The following is a 10,962-nucleotide window of genomic DNA, read 5'->3' on the forward strand; positions in this document are numbered from 1 at the left end:
GGTTCTTCTGAAGTAAAATAACATCTAATAAGCAATTGTTTTAATTAGAAAAGATAAAGTTAACATAAAATATACAAGGTGATTTACAAGCTGAAGTTGGTTTTCAATCACATTTTAAAAAATGTTTACTACATAGCAAAGTACCTAAAATCAGGTGCATGAAATTAAGACAGAGGATAAAAGATAAAGAAGATACTACATGTTAGAACTGTCTCCGATGGCTTAAAAACACCTCACACTAAACTAACAGTAAATACTCAAACAGCACCTTAAACCTAACTAAAATTAAATACTCAAATACTAATCACACTTCTAGTAATCATTATGTTGTTTCCTTGTGTGTGTTTATATATAATGACAAATTTGAACAGGACTGACCTGAAGTGGGGCCAGGAATGTTGCGCTCCCTAGAAAGAGGAAAGTAGTATTTCATCAACAGATACTACCAATACAACTAATACTTTCTTTTGTCCCATTTAACTGGAACTGAACAAAATTGTCACCTGGTCGACCTCACGGAGTCTGTTTGGCATTGTTGTCGGGCACAGACGCTGGTGTTTCCTCTGAGAGCAAAAAGTGATATTTGATACAAATGTTTGACATTTCAGTGTTGGCATGCTTTGCTCTGTTTATGTTAAGCCTGTGTTTTCACTGACCTTCAACCTCTCTGGCCACAAGCAGAACAAGATGGCTAGCTAAAGGTGAAGAGGGCAATAAAGAGAAAAAAATAATTCACTGACTCCAGCAGTCTAATAACTCACTGACTCTAGCAGTCTGATCACTGACTCCAGCGGTCTGATAACTCACTGACTCTAGCAGTCTGATCACTGACTCCAGCAGTCTGATTTGGTGTTCTTGAAGGGCTGGTTATGAAACAAACAAATTTAGCCACAAATACATAAATTCTCTTTTGTAATACACCTAACTTGATTTAGAGGCTCATCTCTCTCTCTCTCTCTCTCTCTCTCTCTCTCTCTCTCTCTCCCCTTTTTCCTAAATCTCATGTCCTCTACCAAAGGTCTGGGAGTGTTAGGGTTCTGTGTGGTATCTTAGCTGTTCCCCAGAATGCATTCTTCTAGATGGAGCTCTCGGATGTTGTTCCCGGGATCTGCTGGAGCCACTATCCCAGTTTGGGGGTCACAACCCCCCAGGAACCTCTGTTGTCTTCACTTTCCACATCTTGTCCAGGTCTTCAATCAGCCCTCTGTATTTTTCGAGCCTTTCACATTCCTTCTTCCTGATGTTGTAATAATTTGTGATTGCTGCGCTAATCACTATGGCCATAGGACGGCCAGAAAGAAATGAGTCACGCCAGCTCGGACATGTTGGGGGGCCAGAACAATCTGGTGAAAAGTGGGCTACTGGAACAAATACCAGACACTCATGGAGTGAGTGACTTAGTCACTTGAGACTATAAGACCAGAGACCAACCTGTGCGCCACCTGGACTGACTACAATAAACTTGTAGAATTCAATGGCCCACACATGGATCCTTGAATATTCCAGGTGAGTAACTTTTGTGTACTGTAGCAAAAGAAATAGTGTGAAAGTGTAAATGTGACCAGCACAAACTGGTAGACTTTCAGTGGTCAATCTAAGCAATAAAATGACAGACATACTTAGATGGAGAGATATTAGTAATTAGTATTCGATATAGATAAGCGTTAAATATTCATGAATAGCTTCTTTGGTTTATATCTCTTATCACTTAAGGCTACTTAGTTACACTTCCCTACCATTGCCTGTATAAAACACTGACATCCTTAGTTTACCCTGTATTTCAAACACATTAACATTGCATTTACTTTGAATTCGATAAATTACAAATAAGATAAATATAAATTTGTTTATGTAAAATAATTACAAAACGATTTTAAAAATATTTTTTAATCCCAGCACAAGCAGGCGATATTTGCGGATTCCTATAGAGATTCCCGTCTGGGGTCTTGAACGTGGCATCCGCTGTACAGAAAGATGGCGACTGACAGGTTTTCCTTACATCGTCACGGTGTACTTTTGTAGAAAAGTAAACTTGTTCTTGCTTTAAACGTTCACAACTGATGTGCTTAATAAGGTATTTAACAAAGGATACTATATTTGCAAATGGCTTCGTGGGCGGGCTTTTCAGAGGAAGAACTGCGGCGAATACAGAAGAAAGTATTCGCCGAGCCGGGTGAGTTCAGAGCGGCCAGTGTTGGTGCTGCTTCTGTCTCGCTTACATCGCTTCGTTTAAACTCACGTTCATAAAGCCACGTTTTACCCTACGTTCACATAGACGTATGTAGTACAGAATCTAGCTTTGATTTATAACCGTGTACAGGTAATCTAATGTGAAATCAGCCGCCTGTAGACGTCATTGTAGTGTTGTTTACCCAGCAGGTGATGCAGGAGTGGCTTCGTGTGGTCGAGGGCGGAGGTCATCTGCCACTAACCGGAGCCGCCTGCAGCTGCAGCGAGAGAAGGCTCTGCAGTCGGCCGCCAAGCACAGCTGCGGGTCGCCACTGTCGCCAGACCAGCAGCTCAGTTACCCCCCCCCTCTGCCTCCAGAGCCCGGACGGCCGTGTTTGGTCAAAGCCCCTGAGCAGGACCTGAAAGCACTGGTCGCGCCTGCCGCAGAGCCACCCTCTGAAGACCCGCCTGTGGTGCTGAAGGAACTGGACCAAAAGCAAGTGGAACTGTTAGTAAGTCTAATGCTCTTCCTGAGAGTATATATGGGGCAAAAACATTTTTGGATGAATTTTAAACTAATGTCTTGTACGACGTATAACAAAAATGAAGCTTGTGTTGCAAACCCACACTCCAGTTGTTCTCAAGTAATGTTTTTTTTGTTTTTCTTTAGAAGAGAGAAGACCCGTATAGAGCATCTTCAGTGGGAGCAGCGACTGATGGAAGAGAAGAATAAGCGTAGGAAAGCCCTCCTCGCTAAGACCATTGCTGAAAAGTAAGAGTAACCTGTGATCTACTGCCATCGCTAGTTCAGGAACGCTCCCTGTATCTCAGAAGTACCACGCAATGGGCACGTCGTTCTGGAGAAGAGCTGAATTCCTTTGTACCGCAGGTCCAAGCAGACGCAGGCGGAAGCCGTCAAGCTTAAGAAGATCCAGAAGGAGCTTCAGGCTCTGGATGATTCTGTGTCAAATGACATCGGTATCCTGAGGAGGCTGATTGAGCAAGCCAGCCTGGAGTATTCCACAGCATGGTAACGCACCTGTGCCAGCCTGGAGTGTTCCACAGCAGGGTAACACACCCGTGCCTTGGTACTGTGGGTTTTTTTTTGTTTTGTTTTTTTTTTTTTTTTGTGGTGTCCAAAGTGCCCAAGTCAACTTTTTTTTTTTCCGTGTTCTGTTAATGAATATAGCAAGAAACTGCCTTTTGAGACAAATTAGTGACTATTGTCATACACCACTTTTGCTTTCTTCATAAACAGCAGTTGAATTGTCTACCATTTTGAGATGAGTTCCTGGAGATTTTTTGAAGAGAAAAAAGTGAGTTAGAAGTCATGAATTTGGTGGAAGTTAAAATTCCCATCACTATTCAGCACTATTTCAGAGGAGTATCTGAATACTGACATATTCCCTTAAACACAGTCATTGTGCCTGTGTCACTAAGTGTGAGGAAAACCTGTATTACTGCTTGAGTGGTATTTGGAGATGACGGTACCAGGTGATTACAATGTTTTCTACCATTTTGTTTGGTGGAAATACTGCCCCCTAGAGCACTGTGCTGCAAGTTCATTTTGTCTCTGGCATTGCAAACTCTTGCTTTCTTTCACACAAAGAGCAAAACCTTTGTTAAACGATTTATTCTCTTGGGTCAAACATGCTGTGTTCTACTTCATAGAATGTGCTGATCCCGAACTTTACGGGTCAGCTTTCTCTTGGTCACGGGATCACATTCACAAGGATATGAAAGGCAATAAGGTGATGACGTGTATGAGCCATTATGTTACTTATATCCCTGAATCCCTCATTTAGTGCAGATAAAGTGAAGGCTTCTGCCAATTCTTTCAAACTAAGATGGTGTGTGCAGAGTGACTATGATTGAATAAAGGTTAGTGAAGACCAGCTGGCCTATCGGGTTTCAGAATACTAACGGGCTCCCTCTAGCATTCCTGTGTTATTAACGTGTTAAGCTGAAGTTCTCCTTTAACGTTCTCCGTCCCTGTTCGGCGAGACAGGAAACGGTTGGAGAAGGCGGAGGCTGAGTATGTGGCGGCGAAGCTGGACCTGCACAAGAAGACGGAGGCGAAGGAGCAACTGACGGAGCACCTCTGCGCCATCATCCAGCAGAACGAGCTCCGCAAGGCGTGCAAGCTGGATGAACTGATGCAACAGCTGGAGCTCAGGGCAGAGGGGGAGGGGACTTCGGAGAGCCCCGCCCCCCAGGGTGCCAGGGGCGAAGGGAGGGCTGCAGTGGGAGCGGACGCTGAAACACCGATGGATAGCACAGACGTTGGAGAAGACCGTGCCACAACAGCGCCAAAGACGAGTCGAGCTCAGGAGGAGGAGTTCTCTGCTGCTGCACCGAGTATGAGCTAGCCCTGTGCGCCACATCTAACCCCCCCCCCCCCCCGATGACTTTCACTTAACTTTCTTTGTGGGAGTTTATTTTAAGTCGGATTAGATCAATATCTTCACAGGCTAATTATAAAAAACAATATTTAAACTGGTTAGTTTATTGTGGTGAAGGAAATTGGATGAAATATTATGGGGTTCTGTTTTAATTCCATGCTATAGCAGGGAGCTAGTATCCAGTTATTAAAACATTAGCATTTTTGTTTAAACTGCATTCTGTATAGTCTTAACCGATCTATACAGTAAATAACGGTTTAGCTCTTGGATTATACCCACATAAGGAATGTTTTGAGGTATTTATATAATTGGAGGGCTGGCATGCATTTCGGTAACGGCCTTTCCCGTTGTGAGTCGTCATCTGCAAAGCTGTGTGTTCGTATGTAACACTAATTGCATCTTTATTGTTTACTGTTCATCAAAGGAGACATTGAAAGTGGCTAGTGGCCCAGTACAGCTGCACGTACCAGTTGCTGTGCATACCAGTTACTTGATCAGTGACCAAGCTGCAGTGTTTAATCTGATCACAAAATGGCATAATCCGCAAATGACAGACTATCAGGTGTGTCTAATTTGGTATCAGATGGGATTGGAATATTTCAAAACATGTTAAAGGCACCATAATGTTTTTTTGTTGTTGTTGTTTTTAATTGCATTTGATGGTCGTGGTGTGTTCTCTGTGTGCTGCACTATAAGTGCCCCCCCCCCCCCCCCCCCCCCCAATGAAATATTTTAAAAAGAACACTCAGCAAAGGAAACCATAGTCTGTGCCATGTCCAGTACAGAATGGTAAGATAATTCTAAGATATCAACTTATGGAGGTCATTTTGCCCTGTTTCACGTATTGATGTCAACTACAGGTCAAGCCCAGTGGCCTCTGTAGATCTGTCGGTTTTGACCAGGTCCCTATTTGAAAGTCTAAGCATTTATTATGCGTTCATTCACGCGATCGTGAGGGCGAATCTGATGTCTTTCCGTTTTATCAGGTTCATTTGTCAAATAATGACACTAAACTTTATTGTGCACCTGGCTTTAACATATTTGGTAAATACTTTTGTACTTTTTTTTTTTTTTTACAATTTAGTTTGTACATGCTTGTTCATTCTTTTAAAATAAACTCCTCTGAAAATGCTTTTTTTTTAATGGCTGTCTTGTTCCTGACAGTGCATCCCTCTGGTTGAGAGTCCTGGTCTGAGTTCCTCTCATCGTAAAAGTGGTGTGTTGCTAAAGGCATCTGGGAGAGGGTTCCTGGTACGCTTGTAGGAGTTGTGTGCGTTCTCTGTCCTCTCCGAACCTGTCGCGCCGACCCGGTCCCACCTGGACTATAAACTGCAGATGTAATTAGTACATCAGCGCAGAAGGACGTCCGTAGTTGGGTTTGTGTGTGGCCCCTAAGCTCAGCCTTCCCCGCTCACGGTGGCTCTTCAGGCTGCTTCCTTGCACTCACTGTTCGGCTTTGATGGTCCAATAATGAAGTTGATTCAGTTGCATCATTTACTGGCTCCTGGGACAAATGTCTCTGCCTTCAAACGACCTGCTGGGTCCTTACACAGCCTATAGCCAGCACATCGGCTATCTGTTAGACTTCGGCTCCGCTATACTGACACGCTAAATAAATGCATTAATTAATAAGAAAAATAAACTGGCCCATAACGACGATAGCGTCACCATGGCGACAAGAGCCCCTTAAATTACGCGAGCCTTGCTTTAGGTCCTAGCAATCATATTTTGTTTCTGTGCCGCCTGCTTCAGAGCAGTGAAGCTTATTTATGTTTGGTCGACGTCCCCCATGCAGGTTGGAGAGACTCAGTAACCCGAGAAGTCCGGAAAAACGGCGAGATCAACTTTTACTGAAATTTCTACCATGTGGTCATGTATCGGTTATTGCAAGCATCGTCCTTTATTTATGACCTTGACGAATGGGACATATCCTACCTAAATTTATTATCGCAAACCGGTAATAAATTATTAGTGCAAATGCTGTTTATTAAACACAGTCTGAAAGGGTTTATCGCATCACAAACACGGCGTCCTTCTCTGTATACAGAGATTTAGGATTAATTCCAGTTTAATGCATTAAGAGTTCACGAGCTTTTAAATCGTTCGGCAAATGTACAAAGCTTTCTCTTTAAGCAATTATAATAATGTTTATTTTTAATCTGATTTGGATTAATCTATACTGATATTTTTGACAATCTGCTCTTATACGTCGAATACGATACATAAGGTTAATCGAGGGCAAACATTCGCGGTTTCTGTGCAAAGGCTGAGTGAAACTTTCATCCTCGAGATTGTTGTGGGCCTTGGTGCAACATGATCGAAAATGCCCACGTTTGCGTCCTAAGTGAGAGGTTATTAACGACTGACCAAATCGTCACGCTCTGATTGCAGCCCGTTTGCTGCGCGTGACTGGGCTCGCCAGCGCCGTGCACCGAGCCCCTGTTGCTGATTAGAGTAGCACCGTGGCCCCTGTCCACCTTTATCCCCTAATTACGATCAGACGGCCTTCCATGTTGACTCTCCGCATGCTGCGCGGGAAGCCACGCGCAGCCAAACGCACTCGTGCCTCTTGATTACGGCGACCAGGGAATTCACGTCTTGTCTCGCGCCGGACCTTAATCCTAGCTCAAATATTGGGGTTGGTCTCGCCTGCAACTTTTTACGGGGTCATGAACAAATGTCAATTGATTTCAAACGCCAGAGGTTTCTTTGATTTTTTTTTTAATCCAAAGGTTCTACATTATTTGTTCAATATTATTCCTACTAGAAAAAAGGGAATTAGAGTTAAAGTGAAATAAATACAACTCATAGCAGGAACACGTCGCTAATTTAAGGTGTTGATCATTTTACCGATTTAAAACGCCCCGTAGTAAAATGCACGTGAAAAAGGTACGCGTTTCCCTGTGTTGCGCGTGACCTTACATCAAAGTGGTCTGAGGTATGAAGCGGACCTTCAGAACGTGACTGAGTGAAACTAAGTCGCCTTGCTAGGTCGGCGCGACACTGACTGACCTCGGAATCATAAACGCATTTTCGGTCTTTTGTAGCCCTCAGGAGTAAAACGGAAATGCATTAAAATAAATTATACGTGATATAAACCAGTTAGCGATGGTGTTTTCTGTCCAGAAATGTATTTTAAAGCAATTTCTCTTGTTCCGTGTACTTGTTTTGAAAATATTTATATTAGTAGAAATAAGAGGGGCTATAATTTTATTTCGGCTAATGCAAGTAAATTAAAACAAATTTCTATTAACGTGGTAGGATAAATTGACAAATTCACTAATACTGATCCTCCGTTAGTCTTTGTAAGACGTCTTAATATGCCACCTTTTACATCACCGTTTGATATATTTTTAGGCTCATAACTTTATCAGTGAGGCCGAATTAGTTATAGCTCTAATGACATCAGGTTTCTCGTGCTCAGACACCTGCTAGTTTTTTATTGGTTTTTGTTTGTTTGTTTTGCTTCTTCCTCAACTCTATGACAATAAAACCATATACTTAAACCACAGCCTTGACAAATAGACAAATCAAATAGGCCTACAATACGCCTAACCGTTACCCAGTTCTCCAGCGACTGCTAATAGCTGATTTAAACTGAATCTTTGACGTTTTGTTTAAAAACAAAACTTGTTCCTTTATGAAAGCGTATCGATATTTAAATTTAAAGAATTACTTGTGACTATATTGCTTTATATTTTAACGAAAAAACGGTTCTGATAATCTAAAGATATTTCAGGAAAATTCTTAATATGATACATTAAACATTCGGGTTCAACCATGTTTGTCATTTTACGTCAACAGGAAAATCCTGTTTTTTACATTATTTAAATTACTTTTCCAAATATTGTGATGTTGACGGAATTATTTTGATAATTAATTTATGGTTTCGCATTTTTCTGTGATGACATAATAACTGCCGTTTTTCATGTACATGGAAGTCGGAAGATGGTGAACTCGAAGACATAAAAATGTTTCTGTCTCTGTGGGATGTGCCGCGCAAAAAGGGGAGCAGGACTGATCCTGTAAACGTCCGTATAGATCCCGGTGGTATTCCAGAGGAAGCGTGCGAAGGAACTGGCACCAGTGCGGGCGCGTAGGCAGGCGAGGGAATGTGGAGGGAAAACTAATGATGAAAAAACTCGACTGTGTCCCAACGGCGGCTTAATTAAATACATGGAAAGAACGAGAGCAGAACATCTGGTTTCAATCCATTTTCCTTTGATGGCATCAAGTGTTCTTTTCCCAGATCTGGGGCCCAGCAGCTCGGGGAAGTCTGTGGCATGGAGAAGCACAGTTTCCATTAAACCGTAAGGGTCTCCCGTACCTGTCAGGACCCCCACGTGCACGCCTAGTTGTCTGGCGCGCGGCTCCTTTTTGCTTATAGTTGTTCACCAAATCCGGACTTGAATAAATCACTTAAATATCTGTCACAAAACATTTGTCATGAGGAATAGCAGATAAATGGCGAATGTGTTTTTGTTTGGCTGTTGCTTGGTTCGGTTGCGACTATTACATTGCACATCTCAGGTCAGTGATGTAAGCTACCGATTAGTCTACATTTGTTTTGGTTAAATCGATCTTACGTAACTATTTGTTTTACTGATAGTTTGGGCGAAGTATTTCACATCTGACATTGGCTACTTTTGTGCGTTTTGCTTTCAAGATAAGGAAACAAGCAACAGCAGATAATTAAGACCACTTGGACGAAAATGATTTATGCTCTTTTATCAAAGTTGCAGTCTAACAATGAACGTGATATCTCTGTACCACTGAAGCACGAACAATCTAGTGAACACCTTTCTTTACAGCAACGGCGCGTCTTTGACGCTTTTACGTGACTTACTAATGTTTCGTCCTCAGGTGTGCGTGAGTTAATTGTCGCTGTTCGCCGTTTCTCTTTATTGTTCTGCTTGGCGGGGGGTATCTTGGAGACGTCCTCTTATCGGTCTCGTAAGTGGCGTTGGAGAGTTATTCGTAAAAGGGACAGGGGAGGACCGGCTCGCGAAGCAGGGCGCGAGGGGGTCTGTGAAACGTCAGAGACAGCGCAAAGCCTTTGCCACGTAATTACGAGCGCCTATTAGGTCGATCTTCTCTCCCAGGGGTCTCAATTTTTCATTTACCCTGCCGCGTGGGCCCCTACCGCGTGCCAGCGAACGCGCCGTTTGAAGTGCCAGCAACTGCGTTCCAGTGTGTGTGCGTGCGTGTGCTGTTCGTTTTGGAGCGGAGGAGCGAGCTAGAAAGGCGGCGGCGTGTCCAGCCTCCTCGCGCTCACAGCCAGCCCGCTTTACAAGCGTGCGCATGTGTTAGGCATCGCCACTTGGGCAGACGGCGCTCAGCCTTGAACGTGCGTTAACGAGTGCGCGGGAGTAAAAGAACTTTCCTCGGGAAACTACGCCAGAATCGACCACGGAAGCAGAAACGCTTCGTCGCGAGTTTCGTGTCCGCGTGGAAGCGGATGGATGAATACGCAGCGGAGGAATTACAGCGGACTCGACCGTTTCGCGTGCAGTTCCATACACAGTAAACAGCACTGAAAACCGTGCGGATTTGGGATCCGTGTCCAGCGTCTGCAGCGAATCTCGAAACAAAGGCGAAGAGAGTTTTGGCGGCAGGGATTGTTATATTTTTGTTAGCCTATGCAAGGAGCAGCTCGGCTCGCCTGTCACCATCATCTTCATCATCATCATCATCATCATCACCATCATCAGTGCAACGTTCTTCTCCCCAGTATCCCATTTGCGTCATGACTTCTAGCTATGCCCATGTAATGGACAGACGAGCAGCGATACCCAGCAGACTGGACAGTCCCATTACAGCCAACCTGGAAAACCTGCAGGCCAAGAAGAACTTCTCGGTCAGCCACCTGCTGGATCTGGAGGAAGCGGGGGAAATGGTCAGCGCTCAGGCGGACGAGAGCGTGGGCGAAACTGGCAGAACGATGCTCGAGTCCCCGGGCTTAACCAGCGGCAGCGATACCACGCAGCACGAGAGTAAGTGGCTTTCCCCGGGGTGTCTTCACGACACCGACGCTATTATTAACACCTTAGTACAGAGCACGGCCGCTGTTATTAACGCCTTAGTACAGAGCACGGCCCTTGTTATTAACACACACAAGCGCAGCAAATCCACCCTAAGGCTCATACTAGAATCGAGGAATGAACTCGAGCAGTGTGTGTCCTTCTGGGAGTGTTTTTGAGGAAGTCGGGCAGGAGATGTGTTCCCTTTAATGAACTGGTGAGGATACCGTTCTTATTTATTAACGGCGATACTAAAACGTCTTTGCTTGTTTCCAGTTTTTACACCAAACAACCCGTGGCAACACATTTAACAGGACACTAACACACAACTGACACAGTTTAGAGGAAACTCAAATTCGCCTCTAAGTCCA

The 10,962-nt window shown here is 43.9% G+C and overlaps 2 protein-coding genes across 6 annotated transcripts in view; both read left to right on the plus strand.

Moving 5' to 3' along the window:
• The first annotated feature begins 1,964 nt into the window (after positions 1 to 1,964).
• Positions 1,965 to 4,566, plus strand: gorab (golgin, rab6-interacting). The gene is made up of 5 exons (XM_027015906.2): positions 1,965 to 2,173; positions 2,380 to 2,677; positions 2,840 to 2,941; positions 3,059 to 3,199; positions 4,178 to 4,566. The coding sequence occupies exons 1-5, from the start codon at positions 2,104 to 2,106 to the stop codon at positions 4,536 to 4,538; spliced, it is 972 nt and encodes a 323-aa protein (XP_026871707.2). The 5' UTR covers positions 1,965 to 2,103; the 3' UTR covers positions 4,539 to 4,566.
• A 5,267-nt stretch (positions 4,567 to 9,833) lies between these two features.
• The window catches only part of prrx1b (paired related homeobox 1b), a 9,951-nt gene continuing 8,822 nt past the window's right edge, over positions 9,834 to 10,962 (plus strand). For all 5 annotated transcript variants that reach the window (XR_003411026.2, XM_027015908.2, XM_027015911.2 and 2 more), the window contains exon 1: positions 9,834 to 10,564. Coding sequence is in view for 4 of the 5 variants with exons in the window: in XM_027015908.2 (XP_026871709.2) it covers positions 10,318 to 10,564 (247 nt within the window). In the remaining variant the exon portion in view is untranslated. The remainder of the gene's footprint in view (positions 10,565 to 10,962) is intronic.

This window comes from Electrophorus electricus, chromosome 3 (genome assembly GCF_013358815.1).
Source record: "Electrophorus electricus isolate fEleEle1 chromosome 3, fEleEle1.pri, whole genome shotgun sequence".
NCBI lineage: Eukaryota > Metazoa > Chordata > Actinopteri > Gymnotiformes > Gymnotidae > Electrophorus > Electrophorus electricus.